General features: G+C 43.3%; 1 protein-coding gene across 1 annotated transcript in view; it reads right to left on the bottom strand.

Moving 5' to 3' along the window:
* Positions 1-451: 451 nt before the first annotated feature.
* slmb (beta-transducin repeat containing E3 ubiquitin protein ligase slmb) overlaps positions 452-26959 on the bottom strand; it is a 47366-nt gene continuing 20858 nt past the window's right edge. Inside the window, exons 7-10 of the mRNA XM_037427077.2 lie at positions 19378-19483; positions 2277-2539; positions 2028-2217; positions 452-1967 (exon numbers count right to left, since the gene is read on the bottom strand). Coding sequence (XP_037282974.1) covers positions 1809-1967; positions 2028-2217; positions 2277-2539; positions 19378-19483 — 718 coding nt within the window. The 3' untranslated portion in view covers positions 452-1808. The remainder of the gene's footprint in view (positions 1968-2027; positions 2218-2276; positions 2540-19377; positions 19484-26959) is intronic.

The following is a 26959-nucleotide window of genomic DNA, read 5'->3' on the forward strand; positions in this document are numbered from 1 at the left end:
TTAAACTGACTTATTCTTTCACTTTAGTGTCCCTTTCACACAGTGTTGCTGAGAAGAAACTTGCTGATGACCTGTCCTGTTTGACTGCAGATATTGATCACACATTCATATAGTTAGTGTACAGTGAAATGCCAACCGACATGACAAGTTTCATTTAAGACATTTGAAAAATTTGTGTGTTCCGTTCGTCACAGAGCTCAGCAGTATTCACAATTCTGCACATGGAAGAGGCTTTTAAGTAGCTCCTCTGTGTCATAACATCGCGACTGAAATGTGCTAGAGGCACAGGTGACCATGAAAGCATCCACGAGTACCTGTGTTGAAAGTACACAAAGGCCACCAAAACCTATAAAATGTCAACACTTCCAATATTCACCATTTACAAGCATATACTACACATACTTGCACATACTACACATGCACCAGGTAAATGAAATCCTGGAGCCACAAATTTTCAACTCATAAAAGAAGTCACCCACCGGCAACATCATTTATTTACAGTCAAAATGCTACAACTTTTTGCTTCCTAAAGCAGCTTTGGAATGCAGGCAAATATCTCATCAAGGTGATCACTTCAAACAAATTTGCGAGCAGGGCCCATACTAAATAAATATCCCTCAAAGTCCGAAGCTGCCGATAGAAGAGGTCCACTGATAAGTTTTCACCAACACTCAGGGCTCCTGCCATGAACTATGGGCACTGGCAAACAGCAATTGCACCTTGAGTGAAAAGTCTGCGTCACCTTTCAAAACAATTTTTCTAGGAGTGACAACATGATGCAACATCATCCACACATACAACACACACATGCACTCACATGGTGTGGACATTTTGACAGGACAATGGCAGCTCATAACTTTATTTTTTTTTTTTTTCTGGTAAACAACAAAAACACTGACCATGCTCCAGCATACAAACCAGACAATCCTGCAGAGAGAGTCTTCGCTTGAAAACCAACATACAGCCTCTGCAGCATGCGACACAGCAGAACAGTTGCCACACCTGCAGAGAGTAGTCATGTACACCCCACCTTTTTTCTTTATTTCAGCAACTGCCTACTCATACTCCTTCTTAGCAGGAAACAGCAGACCAACATACGGCCTCTGCAGCATGCGACACAGCAGAACAGTTGCCACACCTGCAGAGAGTAGTCATGTACACCCCACTTTTTTTTTTTTAATTTCAGCAACTGCCTACTCATACTCGTTTTTAGCAGGAAACAGCAGACCTATATAGCTGCTTCACTTTCACAGCCTTCGGATACCAAGATGGAAGGTTCCAACAACAAACAGAAGTCATGTGGTTGAAAGCAAATTTTGAAGTACCCCTCCTACCCCTCCAAAATGTGTCCAGGCACACCCAATAATACTTTGCCACTCATTTCAAAAGCAACACCCAAAAGACAGATTGTTAGGAAGCTTCTGTATCTACAGTGGCCTATAATGAACACCTTTCTTAAGCTCTGAGCATCAATGGGACCAATGATGGTACTTTGCTTGCTGCTGCACACAACACACAGCTGTCCACATCAGACCAGCACCACACCTGTCACGGAACTATCACAAAGCAAAAAATCCTATCCCCACAGGTTTAGCTAAGTTAGAAAGAGCTTTCCTGGTGCCTTAACCAGGGCTGGCAGGGACAGCCAATAACCATGGCAAACAACAACACAAAGAGGAAGAAAACCTGGGTTTCGGAGGACAGCCCACATAACGCCCAAAAGCTTCACGCGGCCATGCATGGCTGGAGGGTCCAGTAAAAAAAGAGCCAGGACCTCAGGAGTCGCCTTCCCCAGGGGACGGTGGATGTCACTTGTTTACATAGGTGTAGGTGCGAGGTGGCAAAGGCGATGAAGCAGCCTCTGATGGCAGGTGCAGGAAGTCCCAAATGAGGATGGTGTCATCATGAGATGATGACACAATTTGGAAGTCGTCAAACTGCAGCCGAAACACTCGGCCACTATGCTCCTGCAAAGAAGGCAAGCAAGTCAATAGGTGCTTAGCATATAAATAAATTGCTCAGCTTACCACAAGAGTGCGCAAGCAGAGTGTTCCTGCAGGTGCTCGAGGGTCCAAAGCTGCTGCAAGGTCCCACACTTTGATCTTGCCATCATAGGCACCGGATACTATGCGCTTGGTGTCAAAGCGGATGCAGCGCACCAGTTCTTCATGGCCTTCAAGCACTCGCAGGCAAGCACCACATTCAATGTCCCACAGCCTGCACAGTAGAAATAAGTTAATTTTTGGGGCACATGAAAGGCTTGCACACCACCTCACCTGATAGTGTTATCAGAGCTGCCAGAGACCACAAGCCGGTCTCTGTACTGCAGGCAGGCGATTCCACGCTTGTGGCCATTGAGAGTCCTTACAAACTCACAGTTTGGTGTTCCCCAAACTTTGATTGTGCGATCTCCTGAAGCAGACACCACATAGCGTTCATCAAAGTCCACCACATTCACTGCAGCTCGGTGGCCAACAAGAACCCGCCGCAAGTTGATCTCACGAGGAGCAACCATGTCCCAGACAGCGATGGAACGATCCTGCAGCGAAATACAGTTCTATGAGCATTACACGATTCCTTTGCCACAATGAGTAATAAGCTGAAGGAATGGTTCATAAGTGCACATATTTCTTTCGAGTAGGCATGTTTGCTTCATTCTTTCAGTGCTTGATGCAAAATTCAACTCACGATAGTCCAGCTGGCAAGCTCAGGATTATTGATGATGTGTTATTCAACGAGTGGACTCCTCACCAAAAAGCAAATAGGCTTTAACATGATCTTCACTTTAATCACGAGGCTAGTAAAGTGGCACATTCCAAAATTCCTCAATAGCAGTTATATTTGCAATCAAAGATAGGAATCTGACCATAAGTGTATGGGCCTCCTGCACTAACCTGGCAGCGCAGCAAGAAAAAAAAAAAAAAAAAGGAGACTATTAGTACTACCATGGTACCAAGGAAAAGAGAAGATAGTGCAAAGTGAGTGGTCTACAACAAAACATGCTCAAGCCAGTACAGGAGCCCCACTTTTGGTTGCATTGCACCACTGTTTTAAGGGGACTAATAGCTTTGAAAACTTCTTTTGCTATTACACACTACACAAGGAGAGGTAACTATCAGCAAGGCAGATTAGGTCTATCATCTAAAAGAAAAAAGTTTAGAGCATTGTTTCAATGCAGAACTTACAATGTTGAGACAAGCACTCTGACATAGGTTCTCTTACTACCATAGTGATGTTTGAAATTCAGTTAACATTTACGCTAAAGATTCAGATATTGTGCAGCAAGAGGTTCCACCTTTTCAGTAAATGTAGAGACCAATTATACAATGATAGCAACTTCTGTGTGGTAGTGGCGATGCCTTCACGGATAAGCAGCAGAAAAGAGTGAGGGTAGTTCGTAGCCATGGATGAACATGCCAATGTGATTTATCACAATACAGGCACTGTGGTCTCTTCCGTGACCCCTTTCTGCGCTGTTTGGACTAACTATGCCTACGTAGTACGTACCAATAACCCCATTCCACCCTTTTCAAATCCTGTAACAGCAAGCCTTTTCAGCTATCTGCTCGGCTAAATGTGTGGCAAAGCCCTATTCATCATCATCATCATCATGACTACGTCCACAGCAGGACGTAGTCATGATGATGAATAGGCCTCTCCCATGTTCCACCAGTCAACTCGGTTCTGTGCTTGCTGCTGCCATATTATACCGGCGAACTTCCTAATCTCATCTGCCCACCTAACTTTCTGTCTCACCCTAACCCACTTGCCTTCTCTAAGAATCCACTTAATTACCCTTAATGACCAGCAGTTATCCTGTCAATGCGCTACATTCCCGGCCCATGTCCATTTCCTCTTCTTGATTTCAACTATGATATCCTTAACCCATGTTTGTTCCCTGATCCACTCTGCTCTCTTTTTGTCTTGGTTACACATACCATTTTCCTTTCCACTGCTTGCTGCGTCATCCTTAATTTAAGCTGAAGCCTCTGCTCCATAGCCAAGACATGCCCATTCTGTAGCACTGTATAGGCCTCATCTGTCCTCCTAATCTCAACTGAGCCCTATTACATCCAATTCAACACCCTCTAGCTTCTCGAATAGTACAACTAGACTTGCCTCACTAGATAAGGTTCTAGCATTAACATTGCCAAGTTTAGGTTCCAATAGTGGCCTGTCCGGACCCAGAGATTCTTAGGACCCTCTGCTGCGTTGCAGATCTGACCGCCGCTATGGTCAGATGCTTCGCAGCCGCTGGGCAGTGAGGACCGATAGGTAATTGACGTATGCATGTGGGATGTAGTAGCCAGATACTGCACCAGGGTGGCCAATCCTTCTCTGGTGAGCGAGTGCGTCACCGGTGAGGCCGCACACCAGGCCTCTTAATGCATTTCCATCACCACGCGGATTTTTGTTTTTTAATCCGGTTGGTAACTGCGCGGCACTAGGATTCGAATCACAGATCTCTTGCATGCGAGGCTGATGCTTTAACCACTACACCATCGCTGCATCTTATAGCCACTACTTCCCACAGCCCTATTCAAAGCATGCCAAATGTACTGAATATGTGACAACTCAAGTGTGCCAGCCTCACAGAGAAGGTGCCACATACACAATTTTCTCTCACTTAAAAAGAACTTCTGGCATTCCACTTCGATCCAAAAGTTGCAGCTCAAAATCAATTAAAAATTAGTAGTTATGAGGTGTAATGTACTTTTTTCGCAAGGAAGTTCATTTGAACAGTGCCAGCGTATTATTAAAGTACTAAGCTGAAACTACATTTACAAAAATTAGCCACAGCTCAATACTACCACTAGTATCATCACTACTGTCATTAAGAAATGGCAGCAGAGTAATTTTTTATATACTGCTTCTTGGCTTTGCATAATCATGTGTTTGAAACGCTCAAAAAACTTGCAAAAGATGGAGGGAGGCAAAATAGCTATTCTATGCAATGGAGTGGTTCAAATGATGTGAAAAGTCAAATGTAGTAGACTGTGAGGGGGGCAGAGTGTTGTGGTCCACTGACAGCAATGAAGAGCCATCTGACACTAAACAATAAAAACAGTATTAATAAACAGTGCATGCAAATGTATTTCCATTCTTCAAGGTATACTCTGCAGGTTTCATGCTTTTGATTGCCAAAATCAAAATGTTTTCATTATATCAATACAAAACTGAAGGGATGTGCAAATGGGCGTGTCAGTAGCAAATCTTGGTGAAGATGTTAGCGCGGTATAATACCTGTGCCACACAAGCACTTTTGAAAGGCCGCAGAGTCGGCGGCCTATGAAACACTGCAGCCTTATGAAGTTGTCGCGCTGCTGCATTGCAGTTTTCAATGACCATTGAGTGGTTCAAATGTTTCTAGCAAAATTTATGTGGTGCTCCAAACTTTTACTTCCATTTTCACGATATCATAAGTGAAATTATATAAGTACACCTAAAAGGACACATGCTTCCATCGTTTCTGTTTATAGGACAACTCTGGCGAATTTTCAAAGTCAATGGATCTCAACAAAATTAACTGGGCACGTTGACTTGTACGTTGGCGCCATTCATGCGAAATTGCAGGCTTCAGAGTTTTGCCGATTCTTTTCAAATGAATTTTATAGCTTGCCTCGAAACACTCACCTCGCTTGTCAGGATTAATGGTAACATTGTATGTGTGACGTTGATTTTTGCCTGGCGGAAGTGATGAAACTGATGTGCACTGCAGCGTCTGCTTGTTTGCTATGGACAATGTAGATTTGACCGGCGCTGAGCGATCAATTTTTTTTTCCATGTTGGTGGGCATGCGATAAGTGGCAAGTGACTTTGCTTTGAATCAGGCATGTTCGGGCAAATGATTATGTCACACATAGAAGCGTGCTCGGTTGGATTTCGGTATTGCCGCTTTTCGGTAATTAAAAATTATTTTCGAATTTGTTGAGCAGTTAAGCTACCGGGTGCGTGATGAGAGTGTCTCAGGAACATAAAAGCACCATTATCCTGACATGGTCAAAAAATCACCGCAGTTGGCCTTTAAACCTCTCAATAAATTGCTCATACGTAATTACGAAAGCATGTTTATCTTCTAAGTTGTCGCGCAGCATAACTGTAGCCATGTTATCACCGCCTGTCAACATTGGCACATTCACACTGTTTAGCCTCCGTCACTCAATAGCTATCACAGTTCCAACCGAAGTATGGAGTGCTGCATTGACTCGATAAAGTATTCACTAAATAGCCTTTGAAATGGCCCATGTGGCAGGGCCCATGTGGCAGCTCGTGCTGGAAAGCTGAGTCAATAGACCATCTGTTCAATGGCATTCCAAACACAATTATGACAAGAGTTTATGAAAATCTTACGGACAAGACAGAACATTGCACCAATTTTCACATCGTAAGGACAAGACAATGCACTAACATTCATATATGAACTGTCCAAAGAAAGATGCCCTGCTCACATGCATAGTCGAACATCTCTGCAATATGAACGTCATGATAGGAAGCCAGTAAACAAACCCCAAGGTCAAAAATTTAAAAAGAAATATGCGTAATATTGCTAAGTGAACATGCTGCCGCAAGAATTTCGCAAATATGTGCTATAATAAGGAAGTTACAAGGGTTACAACATCCGTTTCAGCCAGCTACAAATTTTTGTCATAGACAGGAGAAGGTGTAGACCATTGTCACGACTCCAACCACTTCGACAAAGTGACATGACATCCGTGACGCATCATTTGCATGCAGCACACAATCGAGCAAGGCTTTCCTCACGAGAGTGCATGTCACGGCGGTGTAGGCAGGAAGCGAGGAGGGAGGTCTACCTAACGGGAAAGTAGCAAGACACCTCTTAACCACGGAGGCTTTTGTTCTGGCAGTACCACTTCTCCCGGAGGCTCAGGCTCTACAAAGTGACCAGGGGCAGCACAAAAAATTGAAAATGCAAAATGTACAGTTGAAACTGCATCACCGCGAGACAAAGACGCAGTTTCATAGGGCAAAAAACCACTCCACAAGCTCTGCGGTACTTTTAAAGCTGCCTAAGGGCAAACTTGCATTACTGCGTGTAAGAGTGGGAATGGTCAGACGAAGGAAATAGGCGCGGGAATATTTCTTCGAAACGGAAGGTCTATGTGGTACGCAGTGGTGTAATACAGCCAAATCTTATTATAGTGAACCTCAGATTAACAATTCTTTCAGATTAACGACTTTTTTGAAAATCGCCCTTCCAATGTGCACTAGTTTAATATAAGAATATTTCAATACTACAAATTTAAGAATATTGAATGTTTCGGAATAATGTATTTTATCCCCCTTATATCTCTACAACACTTCAAAATAACGAATATCGATTTCAAAAAGTTTTTGTGCCTGTGCCCAGCTCCACACCTGCCGCTACCATTCATCATAATGCCTGCCCTTTTCAAATACGTGAAAGCCCTATCGCCATCATCATCGCCTGGTACAGATAAATTTGGATATAATGAAATTGACAAATTCCCGGCGAAATTCATTAAAAGAGAATTTTGTTGTATGCAGGTTCGATAGAAAAATTCGAAATATAAACGCACAAGTAAAAAAAAAATGGAACTGAAGACAGAGAAAACCCAAAACAATTATTTAACGGTAAGGAACTTCTTGACCTTGTTTCTCATCGAAATTTGCTTTTGCTTCCACTTGCTTGAGGCCATTACCTCAAAATTTGCAAACAGACACGGCAGTCAAGCACGAGAGAACGACAAAATGGCGTCAACTAGCTACGTCCGTGCATGACCAACGTCGCAAACGTGCTCTCGACTGGCTTGGCCGAAAGCCACGAATGTAGCCGCTCTTTAAAATTACCGTGGTTTTAGCTCGCAGAGAGCGGCGTGGTTAAATCTGTTATCAGCGCGCGTCAACATGCCAAAAGTCCACTTTATGTGCCCGATTTTGGCAAAAAGTTCCACTAATTTCATCCACAGTAGTTGATAGTCTGATGACATTGCACTGCTGAGTAACTCAGGGGACGAATTGCAACTCATGATTACGGAGTTAGACAAGGAGAGCGAAAAGGTGGGTCTTAAAATTAATCTGCAGAAAACGAAAGTAATGCACAACAACCCCGGAAAAGAGCAGCACTTCGAGATAGGTAATAGTGCACTTCAAGTTGTATAAGACTATGTCTACTTAGGGCAGGTAATAACCGCGGAGCCGAACCATGAGATTGAAGTAACTAGAAGAATAAGAATGGGGTGGAGCACATTCGGCAAGCGCTCTCAAATTATGACAGGTAGATTGCCACTATCCCTCAAGAGGAAGGTATATAACAGCTGTATCTTACCGGTACTTAGCTACGGAGCAGAAACCTGGAGACTTACAAAGAGGGTTCAGCTTAAATTGAGGACGACGCAGCGAGCAATGGAAAAAAAAATGGTAGGTGTAACCTTAAGAGACAAGAAGAGAACAGAGTGGATTAGGGGACAAACGAGAGTTAAGGATATCATAGTTGAAACAAAGAAGAGGAAATGGACATGGGCCCGATATGTAGCGCGTAGACAGGATAACCGCTGGTCATTAAGGGTAACTAACTGGATTCCCAGAGAAGGGAAGCGGGTTAGGGGGAGACAGAAGGTTAGGTGGGCAGATGAGATTAAGAAGTTTGCGGGTATAAATTGGCAGCAGCAAGCACAGGACCGGGTTAACTGGCGGAACATGGGAGAGGCCTTTGTCCTGCAGTGGACGTAATCAGGCTGATGATGATGATGATGATGAGTTGATAGTCTGATGTATCGCGGTCCAATAAAAGCCAACTTCGCTTCACTAATTTAATACACAGACCATACTTGGCTGCATAATGGCTTGTTGTACCCGAAAGTCCATTGTATGCTGGTCCGTTATAACGAGCATACACTGTATACAACAAATGTGAATAAGAGAATCTTGATGCTTTAGTGTACATATTAATGTTATATTACAAGTATATTAACTCAAACCTCATTATAATGTAACAGGATATAACAAAATAATGGATATAACAAAGCAAATGAAATTTCCCTTGAAAGCTCCATTGAAAACAATGCATTTTAAACCTCGTAACGAAGTAAAATTGACCGATAAACGGATATAACAACTAAATTAGTCTATCAAATGGTCTATAAAAAAAAAACGACAGTATACCATTTTCTGCGGAGTTTGATGCTTGTTCGGCGCGGCTCTTTCAAAACTACCGCGCCGACCTTAAAGCCACGCCATGCACGGCCGAGAGAGTCGTCCTCCTCACACAGCCAGCAGAGAGGATTGAGGAAGCGCTCAGCGGGTCACATGACCAAGAAGCGGCGCTGCGGTGCAAAGCGATTTCTCTCTCCGCGCCTCTTAAAGGGGCCCTGAAACGCTTTTTCAAATAACCACGGAATGAATTCACTGGAAAAGCTTATTGCCTTGCAAATTCAACGCCACAAAAATTTTAAAAATACGTCCGGTGCGAATAGAGTTACAAGGGTTTGTCGCATGCTGAAATTGCATTCTCTCTTCTCTCGTTCCGACGAAAGCACTGGAAGCTAAGCAGGGAGGATCGGCAGGGCCACAGAAAAATGTCACACGCACTTCGTGGCCTTCAGCACTTTTTTATTTTTTCTTCGAACGCGCCGCTTTTCCGGTGTGACCGCGCGCGCACCCGTAGACCAAGTCGCGGCCTTCCGCGGTGATCTATGTAACGAGCGCGCGCGCCATATTCAAATTAGCCAATGGCTGATAGATGTGTAATTCACGTGTGATTTTTGGGCATATTCTGCCATTTGTCGAGAGAAGAGAAAGCAATTTTTAGCTGACTTTGGTAATTTATTGTGAATTCCAGGCCACATGCTGTGCTATAATATTTGGCTAGCATTCTATCAGGAGCCTCTACTACCGATCAGCAGCGTTTTCTGACCATGCTCAAAAAGTGTCGCAGGGCCCCTTTAAAGACGACGGCAACGACTGCGTCTCCGCTGCTACCCTCTGCATAGGCACTGCGCCGTGCTTCCCACTGGGCTGCAGAAATAAAGTGCCTTCTTTCTCTTCTAACCACTACCACCACCACCCTCTGCACCGAGAAAGGAGGACTCTCAGCGACAGCTTCTTTTTTTTTTCCTCTCTCCATGCGCGGCTTTGAAAGGAGAAGGGTCTCTACGTGCAGAGACGGAAAAGGGAGAAGCGTGGCACAGGCGCGTCGCAGATCGACATTTGAGAGAGAGCAAACAATCCGCCACAGTCTTTCCTTTCCTTTTCGTTCTCCGCGCACAGCGCTGAGAGGTGCTGCCGCGGGATTTTCGGAGCGTGGTATGTTCGAATTACCCGTCGCAAGTGCTTGCGCGTTCGAATTACAGAGCGTTTTCGCCCACTGGAATAGACACAGCTTTGGCGGGACCTCAGCGCAAGTTCGAATTAAGCGTGTTCGACTTGTTGAGGTTCGATTGCATTTATTTTCCGTCGCACGTGTCGTCGCGTAGTGGTACATCGGGCCGCAACGGTTTCCTTCTTTGCATGTTTATAGATGTGCGCACATCTGAGCATACATTGCCACAAACTGTTATAATCGATATATATATATATATATATATAATGAAATAATGAATATAACGAAATTATTGGGGCTCCCCTTCAACATTGTTATAACGAGGTTCGAGTGTATATTGGAGAACAGCGTGTTCATGGCCTATGGACGCTATGGATGCCATGTTTACTTTGGAAAACAGGCGTGCTGAAAAGATGGTACTGTCTAACAAATGGACAGAAGTAAAGGAAGGCATTCTTGCAAATCAAACAATAACTGTATTTTACCAACGAGTTTCCGCAGCTGTTTCAGTCTTGTAAAAAATAAAACAGTATTCATTTCAGCCAATGAAAAAAAATTATAAGTAAGCTTTATTATTTTTTGGCACGAAAGCAGACATGCGCTTTGCCCCTGTCCCCAAGTATAGCAGCAAGAAGGCTACCCGATGAATCACCGAACCAGTCAAAATCACTAGGTCGGGGACATTATGTCAGCACACCTTTTACTGCCTTATATTTTTTAAACATTGCTTTTTTTTAACAATCACAGTGCGGTAGCTCTGTAGAGGACAATGCATAATGGTATATATATGTACTACCATGAACCATTTAAACGGTTTGTTGAAAGTTGGTGCATTGTCCTGCCTCATCCTTTTGTTTATGTATTCTATACTAGACCACCAACTTTGCCATGATACACAACTGGGTGAACGCTTAGGTTGGGGTGCACACAGTTTTCTGTCAATAACCGTATCACGACAGAAGAGGAAAAATAACTTGCCCAAATGACAAACATTTTTTTCGCTCACTCAGAGCTTCTCTGAGTACAACCATACCATTATTTCAATAAAACTACATTTATATATTTATTTGCATAAAAATAAGGCTAGCACGAATGGTAAATGTTAGGTTCTAAGCAAATACAGCAGAATCTCGATGATACGAATTTGAAGAGAGTAAGCAAAATATTTGTAGTGTTGCAAATTTCTATGAACTAACCAAAAACAATTTAAAGCTAATGATGAAGATGAACAAGAATTTTATTGGGGTCAACTATGTCTTGCTGCAAAAAAAGTCCATGATGTTTTTTGAACTTTCCTGCTTTCACCACCTCCTAAGTGCCGTGGTTTTCTGACCCATGCTGTGTGTGCTACAAGGCGCGTTCACAATTGGCATGAAAGGAAGCAAAAGCAGCAAAACTGTTGAATAATTCTCTTACTTCACCGCTTAAAGCAGCCGGAAAAATGCGCCGCGAAGTCGTGACGAAAAAAAAAACAGTTCTACAGAGTTCACACTGGAGGATTTCAGCGAAAACGCCAGAGCGGCCGCAAAACCACGTCCGCGCCCGTCGAAAATGTTCACATTTGTTTTGTCCCTCATACACACGCCACCACCGCATTCGCCGCTTTCACCACTTGAGAATTTATTCCTGGGCATTAAAATCTGCACAGAGTTCTAGTTATCGATGCAATGCACTGAAAAGAAAGTTTATACTTTTACAAACGTTGCTTCGAGAGATATGTCAGAAAAAGACGACACGAGCGGATGCACTGGCAGCGACAGTGACGAATTCAGCGGACAGTGCAAAAGCGAGAAATGTTAGAGCATGCAGACTCACTGCTGCTGCACCTTCTTCTGCTTCCAGTATTCGCAACAATTGTACTTCAAACCAAGCTCTGGATGAATGCATCTTTTTCAAGGTCGTGAGCTTAGTCGTGTTGCACAGGTAGTTCGTGATGGCACCTATGCGAGCCACCGCCAACCCCTTTGCCACCATATTGAATGTATACGTTTGTTTACATCATGTGGTTTGAGAGCTAGTGCAGCCATTGTAATTGATATGTGGGGTTTAACGTCCCAAAACCACTATATGATTATGAGAGACGCCGTAGTGGAGGGCTCCGGAAATTTAGACCACCTGGGGTTCTTTTAACGTGCACCCAAATCTGAGCACACAGGCCTACAACATTTCCGCATCCATCGGCAATGCAGCCACCGCAGCCGGGATTCGAACCCGCGCCCTGCGGGTCAGCAGCCGAGTACCTTAGCCACTAGACCACCGCGGCGGGGCACAGCCATTGTAGCCAAAGTCCTAACAGAAAGGCGATCCGTTATCGTGTGGCGGCAAAATCGGTCTCAGACCGATTTTTTCGCGTCGGCCTCTCAGCATGGTTTTCCGGCCACTTCTCAGGCGGCGAAGGCAGGTCAATTCCAGCGAGTTTTGCTGCATTCGCTCCCTTCGAGGCCAAATGTGAACAAGCCTTCCTCCCATATACAAGCTGCGTTGCGCCGCTTGCGTGCAGTGGCAAGCGCATTGATATCATCCGTGGTGGCTGGGGAAACCGTTCGAATAACTCCGCATCACAAAATATTTTATATAATTGTAGTTTATCTTGAGCAACCTTAAAATTTATATCATCACGAAGTTTGCTTCAACTGTTATCGTATCATCGAGATTCTACTGTAGCAAGTTTGGTCGAATAATTTGGAATTGAATTCCAAGAGTGTACATCGTATATTATAAAGAAAAATGAGCATACTTATCATGACCCGTCTAAACCTACACAATATTTATTTACTTATTTAAAGGGCCACTCACTAGGTTTGACAATTTTGAGCTTACGAGCTCAATGCGGACATGGGGCGTTCACAATCATTCACGTGTGGGTTCATTAAATAATGCCTCATTCTTAAAAGAGTAAGTAAGCCTGTTTTACTTGAGCTCTCAACAGTTCAGTTTTGGATCAGAATTAACTGCAGGCTTTGGACCGCAAAGGGCGTAAACGGTAATGCAAGAACGCCGCCAGGGCATAATACACAGGTACTTGTTTTTCTTTCCTCCTGCGTTTTGCGGTCGAAAGTGCTGGTTATATGCAACGGCCCGTTATACAAGAGAAAATAAGGTATTGTGACGAAATTTGAAGCATATCGAGCTCGCAGCGCCGAGAACAAGCATGCAAAAGCTTCGCCAGAGGTCAAGTGAAAAATATGACATGGTACTAGCAAAATAAGTACTAGCCTTAACAGTCAACTGAAAACATAAGTGCTGACATTCCACACTATCATGACCATAGGCGAACAACAGGAAAGCCGCAATGCTGCACATTCATCCTGATCAGTGCAAAAAAAGGAACACTAAGTAATGTAGCAAATTCACCTAGTTGGAACATACTCATCACGATACGTGAAAAAAAAAAAAAAGGAACACGAAAACACAAGGAAGAGCATGACACCAGCACTCTCCAACAACTGTGGAATGCAGTGTAGACCACTTATAACGTAACCATTTATAGTGCAGAACCACTTACAATGCGGTCTTTTTCTACCCCGTTTACCCTCCCGTAGAACCCCATGTATACGTATACCACTTATTGTGCAGTCCCCAAAGATGAAACACCAGTTATAATGCGGTTGCCGGAAATTGTTTGTGACAAACGCAGTAGCGAGTGAGCTTCCATAAGGAGACGCGCAGACTGCGCCGCTGGGGAGAGAATGACGTGGTCGTTTCGGAGGAGGAGACACGGAGTGAACGAACCAAGGGCGAAGGGAAGGAAAGAAGAAAATGAAAAATGACAGTGCGACCATCTTTCCTTTCTTTGTGCAGTGGGATACTGCGCGGGGTCGCCGAGTAAGGGAGGAGGACGGTTGCCTCGGTGATCGATAAGCCTTTGCATCGGCGCTGACGCGGCTACAGCGTACTACGTCGCTAGCGTGGCTTCGGCCACCACCGCTCAACGTGGCACATGAAATCTCATCCTTATCAACTGCATGTGCTTAACAGTTTCCTGTCGGGAAAACGTCCTCCTTATCGAGCTTGCAACAAAGATCGTGTTTGCTCTCTCGTCCGTAAATTGGAAACCTTTTACGGTTTTACGTTGCGAGCTTTCACTTTTGCTGCCAGTGCGCTGCCGTACGTAAGCTAGCTTGGCGAGTTGTCGTCGCTGCTGATCTGCCGGCCGTGAACGCGAACTTTGTATCACGCACGCTGTTCTTGGTTCACTGCTAGCGCGATCTTTTTGATGCCGAATCTTCACGTTTTGGACAAACTTTCCACGACAACATACCAAACGATAAGCAAGGCCTAATCGGCATTGGTTGCGCTTCGATCTGTAGCGGTCGTGTGAATCTAAGTTGCAGTTTCGTACCCAATCAAAGAAACTTCTTGCGGTGGCCGCACTTGACGGGAAGGGATACATATCGTTAATGAAAAAGAGGGTGGCACGCAGGGGCGTACCAACGCTTTTGCAAGTGGGGGGCAAACAACTTACCTCACTCGTCAGGCGGGATATATATATATATATATATATATATATATATATATATATATATACACACACACACACACACACATACATATACACACACACACACACACACACAAGCTTTTCAATAGAGCTTTTCGATGGCTGCATTTTCGATAGAGGGGAAAATGCTTTAGTTAGGCACATGTGCTCAGATTTGGGTGCACGTTAAAACCCCAGGTGGTTTACATTTCTGGAGCATTTCACTGCGGCGTCTCTCCCAATCATAAGGTGGTTTTGAAATGTTAAACCCCACTTATGAATCAACTCACCACCATTCAGTCAGCATGCGCGTACGGTAACCACTACCCCACTCCACGCTACAGAATCGTCTGAAATGAAACAGGCTTGTGTAGGCACCGATGAGTTTGCACACGGTGTGAACATTCCTGCAGTTGCCCCAAAGAACGGGTGCTTTACTCCACAAAGAGGAAACTACCCTTCCTTGAGGTACCGTGTGCAAGCTTTTGCGCACATTTCGTCTTTTGGAGGAGCAAAGAGCCCTTTTCGTGGTAACTGCGCAGTTACTCCGGAAAGAGAAACTAAGCAGGGCTGCACGTGTGTGCTCCTTTTCTGTCAGAGTTGTATTTTGACCTGTAAAGGCAATTAAAGTTGAATGAGAACTAACTAGCCCAACTCCTAATTAGGCCTTGATCGTGAAAAAAACTATGACCTTTCACCTTCTCCCTGGTCCGGCGGGTCAAGCTGTGGGGTAAGCTTAGAAGCTGAGCTTCCCACTGTATTTGAGTCCACTGCTTTATTCTTCCCCACTTTGCAAACTGCAGCCATCGCTCCTATAGTTACCGTAAGCAAGGCTGATCAGATTTCTTAGAGACTAAAGCGCAAACCTTTTTGTGGCGTTTCTAGTATGGCTGGACTAAAGAATTTAAAAAGGTTCGTCACAATCATCGGCTCAAAGCAGCTTCGATAAAGTAGCCATGACGCTATTCAACTTTGATAAAAGAAAACAATTTTCTTGAAGCAGCAAGTGCTCTGACTGGCCCATAAAACAATTGCTCCGTTCCCATCCATAACAAATCAAGCACAAAACTACTGTTGCCCGCTTTCCAATGCTACATTACAAGGTGCTAAAGAGTTGTATAGGCGGCCCGCACCGCAAGGAACATTCAAGCACAATTGTCAAAGCAGAAATTTAGGAAAAATTTTACTATATTAAAACATTCCCTGGTAACATTTTCATTTCCTCGTAACAACATAATTGAGTGATTACTATGGTGAAGGAGAACTTCGCCTTAGTTGGTTTCTACAGCGTGCAGCTGACAATGACCACTGTAAAAAAAAAAACGGGGGGGTCTCGTGCCCACCTTGCCCCCCTGGCTGATACGCCTATGGCGGCTCTTGTAGCGCTCAAACAGTGGTTCGCGACTCAATTGCGATGTTGTGCGCTTGTGAAATCGAATGGTTGGCGTCTTTCAACACGTCGAATTCTGGACGTGATTCGACATAGTTTCTGCGTAATGCGCATAATCAAGGCTGTCTGGTAGTCGGCGAATACCCGTGATGGTGCTTTCACTTGTTAGACCCCCCCCCCCCCCCCTACGTTCGTTTCATAGGCAACGCGTGTCTTTGGATGTTACATTCTTTTAACATTCAGAAATTTAAATGTTAGCAAGCACGCATCGCATGTTTTGATTCTCGGACACGCGAAGCTGCATGCTCAACACGTTTTGCGCAAGTGCGGCGCTTGAAAGAGGTTGGTTTAGTTATAGTGCGGTACCGCTTAGAGTGCGGATATTCGCGACTCCCGCGACTTACGTTATAAGCGGCCTATACATATAAGCATAAAGGAAGGCACTAAAAATCTCATCACCCCCCCCCCCCCCCCCCCCCGCATGTAATCACATATGCTGTAGATATGATATCTCAGCATCTGTGAGAGCTGATTGATGGCTGGCTCACGCACCTGTCTCTTGCTTTTATGACTTAAAATACTTCAGCAATTTCACAGATGCGCTGGTCCCAGTGCCTCATCCCCAAAGCAGTTTTGCCGGCAGCAAAGGAAAAAAATGCATAGAGGGTGCACCTTTTAGAGAGCTAGCAAACTCCCTTAAACGGACATTGAGACAACGTCCCGTCTGCCCAATGTACGTACCACCGCATGACGAAGGGATGGAATACACTACTCCGCTTGCACAGTCAGCGAAGCAGTGCTTTATAGAGCAACCTTTAGTAATGACAGCAACCTGCCCCTTTAGCACTCAAGCAACCCGCCCCTTCTGCACTCTTTTATCAACTCTTGCACACACGCTTACTAGATTTTTGCTGTTACGACGACAACATTTATGCCATAATGACAGGCAACCAGCCTTCTTCAAACAGTGCGATGCCAAGTGCAGATATGGGATAACGAACTTTTTTGCCTATCCAAGGGTAAAACCGCAGTATCAAAGTCCTCTTTTTGTTCCCTTTGCCAGCAATGAAACAATCGCTGTGAAGGGGAGGCAAGGACTAGGCACGGGAAACTAGCTGCTTCCAATCTGTCAAACTGCCAGATATTGCCAATCTGTTGCCAAACAAGATATTGCCAATCTGTTCCTTACAATTTTAAAAGTGGTTTTGAAGAACAGGGGGAATAGGAAAAGCAAACATGATCCCTCTGGAACTGTATTAAAAGATCTAAGAATTGCAAGAGATTGTCTCTTGGAACTTCAGAAGCGAAGCTAAGACCTTTGCCCCCTTGCTTAAACATACTACGGGCTGTATCAAAACCCATAAAATTGACGCGATCTACAAACACCGTGATAAGTATATTCCAACTAGCCAAATTTACTACTTCACCGCAATGCTCCGTGCTGTTTCACGGCTCTTTGGCTATGCTAGCTGCCTACCTTCGAAGCGTATTCACTATCAATGAACGCGACATTAGGAACCGCGGTTTCCTTTGCAGTGGTTGTAGCAAATGGTGCTTCATATTTCAATCTGTTCATGCTACCCATACACGTTACGTGCCTTCAGAAATGCGTTGTTGCTATCTGTGATCGCATCGACATGGTTTTCTTTGCAGTGATGCGACAAGTAGCATTGGTGCAGGTTGAATGCGTGCATACTTTTGTAGTTGCCCACAACAGCATCAACACAACTGCATTTGTGCTTACAGTGGTTGCGGCAGAATGTATTCACGCTTGGACTAAGTGAACGCTGGCTGCGCCATGTGCATTTGGTGTCATTCACGATCTCGACGATGAAAAATTTACCAGGATGTGCGCATGGTGGCAAAGAGTGAGTCTCTGATGAAGACACGGGTGTTGCGATGAGGCTGCACTGCTCAGAAAGCCACGAGCCAAAGAGAAATGGCCGAGTTGGTAGAAAAATTTTGTGGCAATCCTAGGCAAGTGCCTTTCCTTTACGTGGTAGTACTCGTGAAAACTTCGTTGAAGCGGAAGGATGCCAGAAATGCATTGTCATATTGTTTTTTATGGGTGGCTGCTGGGGAACTAAAAATTATTTGTTGTGACAGGAATCTCATAGTAGTGGAGTTCGTTATAGCGGGAGCCTACTGTACCTCAAAAGTTCCTATATAGTAAATTTAAATTGAAGCATTCGAATACTCGCACAAGCCAAAAAGATACGAAGTGCGCAGTATAAGTGACGGCAATGTGATAAAAGCAGAGACAAAGGAGGAGGAATAAAATCTACTGAAACCATGGACAAGTGAGGTCACAGATAGATATGTGGGGTTTAACGTCTTAAAACCACCATATGATTATGAAAAACCATTATGAAAAACTAGTACCATATAAATTGAATTCATGAAAGTGCTGTGTAAACCCACACCAGTGGTTCTCAAATGTGAGTGGGTCTGTGAAATGGGCTCGTGAAACCCATCCTCCGAAAATTTTGACCACCTGTGGTTCTTGAATGTGCACCCAAATCTGAGCATACGGGCCTACAACATTTTCGCCTCCATCGAAAATGCAGCTGCCGCAGCTGGGATTCCATCCTCCAACCTGAAGGTCAGCAGCAGAGTACCCTAGCCACTAGACCAAAGTGGCAGGGCAACAAGTGGGGCCATTTCATTATCAAAAAAAAAAAAAAAAAACAACACACACATACAACTACAACAAATATAGTCGTTTGTCATTTTTATAGAAAAACCCATGATTACACTCATCGAAAGTTGTGGATCGGTTAACATCAATGTGGGATGATCATTAGTTTAGTCAGTGTGTTAGATCTAGTTAAGTAATGTTGAATTCATTGGCAATGTCTTGGGACATTCTTCTGCCCCCCCCCCCCCTTTAGTCTATCACTTGACTATGAATTCAACCAGCACCATCTAAATTAAATTCATAAAAGTGTTGTATAAACCGACACCAGTGGTTCTCAAATGGGAGTGGGTCAGTCAAATGGGCGCGTGAAACCCATCCTCGAAAAAAAAAAAAAGGCACCTCTTTCACACTACATGTAGGGTTAAACTTTATAACCCCCAGCCTCTCCTCTCTCCTTGATCACTTCCCCCAGTCCACAAGGATCCTGAAACATCTGCGGCTAAGAACCACTGGCCTACACCATAGAAAAGTTTCTCTGTATTTATGCAGATGCACTAAATATGGCTTACCTTTGAGCAAGTGACCATCATGCCATTGTTGAAGCGCAGATGAAGCACAGCCTCACAGTGGTGAATTAGGGTATTGACCATCTCGCCTGTTTTCACGTCCCAGACCCTGCAAGACAACATTTGCTACAATTGACTCCCGTTAATGAATGACCAAATGCTCAAAATTAGTTTAATTTTTTAATAATACACGATGTGCAAAATACACATTACACGTTTTGCTATTTAAAAGCATGACCCAAAGTGGCCCAGTTAAGGGGGCAGATTGCTATTAGACATTTTTTGTTTACTTCTTCAGTGATCTTGATCAAACTGCACAAAATGATGCATTTTTTTCTGCTGATTTCAAATGTTTAATTAGTTTTTCTGTAACTCATCTTATTCTCGAGATAACTTAAGTTCACTCCCTATTGTTTAAGGCCGTCATACAAAAAAGTGCTTAATTAAAAGTGATATTTAAAATATCCCAACATAGACTCATGACTATAGATTGAAATAATGCAAGTTTTTTGTTTTTAAGCCTTTCTTAATTATTTTACAGCAAAATGAACTATCCATTTTCAAAAGCAGTTGGAATTGTGTTAAAAGTTTTGACGAGTAATTAATTAAAAAGGCTTGTTCTCTAAATTTTGCTCCCATACTTGCACCCTACACACATACACGTTTCCAGAGCAAAAAGAATTATTGTTGTACCTGCCCTAGCTGCAGAGATATTGAGGCCTCAAAATTGAACAGTAGTAAATTTACTTTTTTGAGAAGAATGGAAAAAACTGAAAACACACAGCTTCTTCAAAAAGCAACAATCAGGGTGTGCATGTTTTGCAATCCTCATAAAAGTGCTCATAAATTTGTAGCAGAGCTTCTAACACAGATGTCGGCAAATTATAAAGAGACCTCGAAGTTGGTTCCCCATTTTTTCTGTAGATTCTGCATGTTAACAGCACCAAGAATCTGGACAGTTAGCATGACATTACAAAAAAATTACCACTTCCTGGTGTGTGAAAATTTGGAGAGAGATAGCGAAATACTTGCAGATACGAAATATGTCAATTTTAAAAAATGATTTTTTTTTTGTCACATTTTGGTCCCAAAGAGCCGTCTTCCCCCTTAAATGATGATTTAAAGCATGCAAGGGCTGGTCTAAGCCGGAGAGTGTCAAGTACAACGTATATGCATTGGTAAGATTAATGAGAATGGCTTCATCATCATCAGCTCGACTAAGTCCACTGCAGGACAAAGGCCTTTCCCATGTTCTGCCAGTTAACCCGGTCCTGTGCTTAGTGTAATGGCTTAGTGTAACGCAACTGTAAAAGGGCCAAAATTTCAGTGCATTAGGCACACATAAAATAGATATAAATAATAAAATTATGATGATGACGGGAATTATGTAGAGCGATTTAAAATATGTATTATTAAAAGTGTACACTACAAATTATTGAAAGCACAACTGTTTTTTATTAAGAAGCACCCTTGCAAGTCTCAAAATTTAGAGCATAAAAGGACAAGGACGAAAAGTGATGTAGACAGAGTGCTTTTAATTTTTGTCCTCTTACGAGCTAAATTTTGATATGTGAATTGCCAACATCCCCAAGCATACATTCTTTCACGCTTGCAAGCAAGGGCCTCAGGTCAGTGCATTAAAAAATTTTCTCGTAGCAGCATGTTCTTGTGCTACGGGTCTCTGGTACAAATAACTTGCAATGTTTTGGAATCTTCCCAGAAAATTCTAACTAATGCATGATTAAAAAATGGGTCACAACCTAAATGTCTAGAGGTATTCAGGGAATTTTCTGCAATAATGACTTATTTCTTTCATGTTCCTATTTCTCACAGTATAATAAAACGTAAAGCAAGGTCAGTGCCTCTCCACTTTCACTACAGGTTGGGGGTTCCCCCTCAGCAGAATAGTTAAAAGGAATATGTAATGCTAGTAGACACAAGCTTGCCAAATTTTATGTTAAACTGAAAACTTGCCCAATTCTACCAGTTGTTTCCATGCCAAAATTGGTGCAGTGGCTATAGGATGCAAATTTTGTCAATCATAAAAACTCAGTTAAGGGGAGATGCTCCTCAAAAAACTTTTTCTACAAATATTTGTGACAGCTCAATAAAACTTTCACTGTTTATAGCATTCGAGCTTCTCTTTTCAGATATACTATCATTTTTTTATAGCTCAATTAGTTAATTTTTTCTAGACCATGCATTTTTAAAAACAATGCATTTTTGTGCAAGCTTAGGCAGCAATAATAAGCACAAGAAAGCTCTAAAAAATAGCAAATATTGCTCTTGAGGAATTGAGGAATTCAATAAAGCAAAGAAACATTGTGTAACATATGTGTGCTGGCCTAGAAAAAAATTCTAATGCAGAGTTCCACTTTTACTTCACTCAAAAAACAAGCTTTTGAAATGATCTAGCTGATCATGCTTTGGAGACTTGTGAAAATTGCTTATTCGAATTCATGACATATTAAACATTAAGCATGCCAAGTTTTGTTGCAGACTTAATAAAGCATACAAATTTTAGTGCACAAACTATAAAAATGCCGAAAAACAAGAAACTAAAGAAAACAGGTTTTAAAGTTTAAAAACATGTTTAATTCTATACTCTTCAAGCGATCTGCACAAAATTCACAGAAAATGTCACCAAGGCTCTCTGGAACAAGTTCACAATTTTAGAAGAACCCAGCACCATACGTTTGACCCTCACAGTCCTCGAGGCGGGATTTTTTTTGCGGCACTGCAACGATGGGCCCTTGCTTCGGCTGTTACCCTTGCTGTCATTCTGGAAATGTGCCTCTTGTTGGCATCCTTGCTTAAAGAAAGTAATTCCTTAGACGAGAGAACTCCAAGTTCCTGAAGCACCTCCTCAAACTCAAGAGTGCCTTCGGCTGAACCAAAGGACAGCGATTGCCGTCGCTGTTTTAACCACGGTTCTTGTCGCAAATTTTGTTTTTGGGCACAAGAGCCATATTTTGCTGTTGAGCGATTAAGCTGCGTTCTGTGCCTGTCCTTTCATGCAATGCTGAAGCAGCTTTTCTTCTATCAGCCTTTTATAAACTGGCAGCATTGCCTTGCCTTGGGAAGGAGTCAGGATGGGAGTGTGGGGTGGTGCTGGCTCACCCAGTGTTTGTGCTCGCTTGTGCTTGCCCCAAGACGCGTCACAGTCTGGGCAAAAATTGTGACTGCTGGTACCATCCCTCGAGCAAGAGTGAAAGTAGGATGCCCAGACAGCACAATACATGTTGCCAACACTGCCTCGGTCACTTGTGATTGCCAATTGAAAATAGCCTTGCAGCTTGTCAATTGTTGCCTCCTTCAACCTCTGACCTCATGGCATCTTCAATTTTCGGAGAGCAGTTTCAAGTCTTTTGGCGACATGATTCGTGCAGTCCTCCTTTAGCACAGGAACACCTTCATACAGATTCAATTCTGACACGGCAGTATATGCTTTGCTGTCCCCATCTGAAAGGAACGTTGTGAACTGCGAAGGTATAGTGTAGGAGTCTGTTCTTTTCCGTATATGTACTGCAGCCTCGGTCTCCATAGCAAGTGCTGAACAGGTGTTTTTTTATCACACACGGGTGGGTGAAAAGCTTGCCAAATTTCTTCTTCCCCATCCTCCAGTGCCCTGTGCCTGCTGCAGCTGAGGCAATAGTTTGACAGCACTTCAATGTCCAAACACAGCCCTGTGACAAGGGAAACGGCCGTACCCACACCATTATGGCTTTTGTGGCCTCCTTCTTGCCATGTTTCGTTGAACATAACGGCTAGATCCGACGATCCGTCGTCGTCGGCAGTCAGCTGTCTTGCTCGTGCGAGGTTTCAAGCGGCGGCTTTCATGGCGGCTGCGTGCACTTTTTTGGCGATGGCCGTGAAGGTCTTATGAGTCACTGGTTTTGTAATGCCAAGGATCACGCAAAACCGCACAAGCTGATCGTGTCCGACGTTGATCGCACGCGCTGCGTCCACCGACTTTACATTCACAGCAAAGCTGTCCCGTGTGCTGCCGCTACACCCTTTCACTGCATGACGCAGACATGATGTATCCACCCTTTCACTGCATGACGCAGACATTTGGCTTGACGTGTATGTTGATGAAACGACAATTGTAGCACATGCGTCATTCGGCAATAAAATTCTAAAAACAATGCCAGTCCTTTTCGCCTATCTGCCGATTCTCAGACACAGACAGCTCGCACAGTCCGCAGTTGGGGCATACTGCGCCGCTGACGAGGTTCTGCATCAAGTCCATCTCGCAAATAAATGTGCTGCCGCTCTCACCTTGACGCTCACTTTTGTTGTTGAATATCTTCATTTTTCTGTCGGAAGCACTGACGAAGTCATCAACGCTATGGATGAAGGTCGCAGAATCTAAATCAGGTGCTTCGTCGTTGCCGGGTCTAGGCCTTGCAGCAGACGAACCTCCCATCGCCGGAGCCCTCCGCTTGCGTTTGGTGCACTTTCCCTTGAACTGGTGCCTCGTCATAAACTTACTTGAACGAAAGTCACATTTTTCGCCAGCATCCATCGGCACCATGGAGGGGAAAAAGTAACTCAGCCGGTTGTTTCTGCCATGTCGTCTCAGCAAAAACAGGAGAACGAAGAAAGAGCACTCGCACTTGGATGCACGTCGGAATGCTCGCAACCAATGGCAGCGCTCCAATTGTGCCACGTGACTTGAAAGGCCCACTCGCCATGCTGAAATGCAGTGGGGAAACAATTTATTTTGTTGTATTTTCAGCGAGAATGCCACGCTGCCGAAATGGCCTTTTGGAAGGGAGGGTTAGGCCTACATGCCCGCGAAATTTCAAGAGCCAGCGATGCCACAGAGCGAAGTGCCGCGTGCGTGAAAATCTCGTAATTTTGCACTTGTGCGAGCTACCGCGAGTGCTTTAATTGTATTTTTTTGATAACTTCTAGTTGATTCTCACCTTTTATTTTATAACGTATTAAGGAGAAGGCTCGGAGGAATACAACAAAACACAAAATTGATTTTTTTCAAAAAAAATCCCCGTTTTTCGACCCGTGAGATCTGCGCCTCGGCACTCCCCTTGTTGCACTGGAAAAGTGGCCCTTGCGTGTCGTGAGAGTGACATTCAAAGGGACCTTTCATCAACGTCAGCCTCACGACGCGAGCTGTCTGTTTTTTTGAGACTCTGAAGAGACTGCGACTACTGAAACGCCGTTCACAGTTGTAAGCTGCTTCAGTGAAGCAGCTTACAACGGTGAACAATGAAGCTTACAATGAAGTGCGGGCCTGGCAACATTTCTGAGAAAGATCGGGAATATGGCATCGCCACGAAACTTGTGCCGACGTGTGATGAGTGCGGGGAACTGAAATTTGTATGGAGCTTGCTGAGAGCAGGGGGGAGATGCGGCGCACAGCCCGTTCGAGATCAACGTGCTAACGGTTCATGCGGCACAGCATACAAACTGCGTTGAATTGCATTTTTTTTTTCACCCTGAATGTTTCATGGAGATGCAAAGACATAAAGATTATGTGAAAGTGGGAACGATTCCCATCTCATAGAAGGCTGCTTCTATGAGATGCACGTTACTGACGACTGCGCAATGTGCAAACACCGTCAGAACGCTGTATGCCAATCTGAACTATGGAAACTTCCGGCATGCAATGAAAAGAAAGCGCTCAATGAATGATGACTACACTCCTGGTGGCTTGTAGCATCATTACTGCACCGATTTACACCATTACCTGTTGAATATACATGCTCACCGTGTCCCTAAACTTTTCTCGTTTTAACAGAACATTTTTCATCAAGTCTGAGGCCATTTCCCACAGTATCTTTTGATCTAGTGGTTGAATTTTGGTAATTGTTGCAGCATTTGAAAGCTTATACATCGATGAGTGCAACAAGATCAAAACATTATAATTTAATTAAGAACAGCGATTTAATTGGCAGTATATTTCAGCAGCAGTTTCATATTTTTGACGAGTCTACTTGTTAAGGCCTTAAATCTTGAACCAATGAAGCTAAAAATGAAGCTAAAAACTTTCGCCACCAAAACTATGGTTTCCTTGCACTCTTTGTTCTTTACAGAACACTCCCATATTTAATTAGCAGCAATCTATGAGAAAGCTGTCTAAACAGTGGGCAGAATGTTAGTTTATATAACAGTCAATATTTTAAAATCTGGAAGTGACAACTGAAAACAAATTGCATATTTGTTTTCAGCTGTGAGAAATGCACATCACATAAAATTTTCAGCTTTAAATACTCAAAGTTCAAAAAAAAAACAATTTTAAGACCAGTTTCTTCCCTTAAGTTGAGAATCATGAATTCCTGGAGAAATATCCTAAAGCAATAATATAACAATGAAAGATGCCACATGGTAGGGTTCAAAATTAATTTTGATCATATGTAATTTTTTAAAGTGTAGTTAAATACAAGTACACAAACCGTTTTTGCATTCTGACCTAATTGTGGCTTACAAGAAAAAAAAACCAAGTGTTCATTCTCAGTACCAAAACATGTAAGACTTTTAACATGTACCTACAATGTAACAACACAAGTGCTTGTGCATCGTGCCCACAACAAAATGTGGAAATTAATGAAACACTTAATATATAAATTTCTTGCAGCCACGATAACAGTTCGCTTGACTGAAAATGCTGCTTTACCATCAAGTAAATACTTTCTCTAATTGAAGAGGGCTACCACCAACTTTCTCCACCAAAATAAGTCTTTAATGACCAGTGAACACTGTTACAGAACCTTGCAAGGCCCAGCTTTCCATGTAAAGACAACAGTGGTTATTTCAAAATGCTTTGTGTGGCCAGCCAGGTGAGAACACCACCCACGTACTCACGCTTCAGAAAGCTCACTTTCATTGTTAAAAAGCAGACAAAAGCAGTGCAACACATGCGAAAAGTTTAAGGAAGTGTGCAGCAGCAGAATGTGGAACATGCGGAACTGCAGCTATGGTAAACCAGCTCAGCGGAAGCCTGCAAGGTAGAGGAAGTTTCACAGAAAAGGAAGTTAGTCATCCATCCAACTGTAGCTTGAAGTTGCAGTAAAAGCTTGTTAGCTCAAATTTCACAGGATCCGAAAAAAGTTTGAATTGTCCATATAAATAATTATGTCTACTACATCAATACATGTTTATTTTATCGATGAATACATAAACTCGGTATTTATTTAGCATAAGAGCAGAGCAAAAACACCAATATTCATAATCTCACGACTTGGTTCTCTATGCAAACCCAAAGTCGGACTCCTGCGCTGCGTTTAATAAGGCTGAAACCTGTGGCCAAGTGTGACAAAATTAAATGATGGTTTCATGCCACTAAACAATGCATATGCTTTTCAGGACCAAGGAACACATCTAAATTCTCATTTTTCAAACTAACTTGAGTCAAATTAACAAGCTTTTACTGAACAAACAAAATACATTAAGATTTCCCCAAGAAAAACCAGTCACCCGAATGCATTGCTAGCAAAACCTCAGATATGGCAGCGTTTTTCATAATTGGGAAGCTTTCTTTCCCAAGAAATTTGCATGCACAGTGGAACCCTAATTTTATGACTGAGGAGATTACACAAAACCATTCTAAATATCAACAATG

This window comes from Rhipicephalus microplus, chromosome X (assembly GCF_043290135.1).
Source record: "Rhipicephalus microplus isolate Deutch F79 chromosome X, USDA_Rmic, whole genome shotgun sequence".
Taxonomy (NCBI): domain Eukaryota; kingdom Metazoa; phylum Arthropoda; class Arachnida; order Ixodida; family Ixodidae; genus Rhipicephalus; species Rhipicephalus microplus.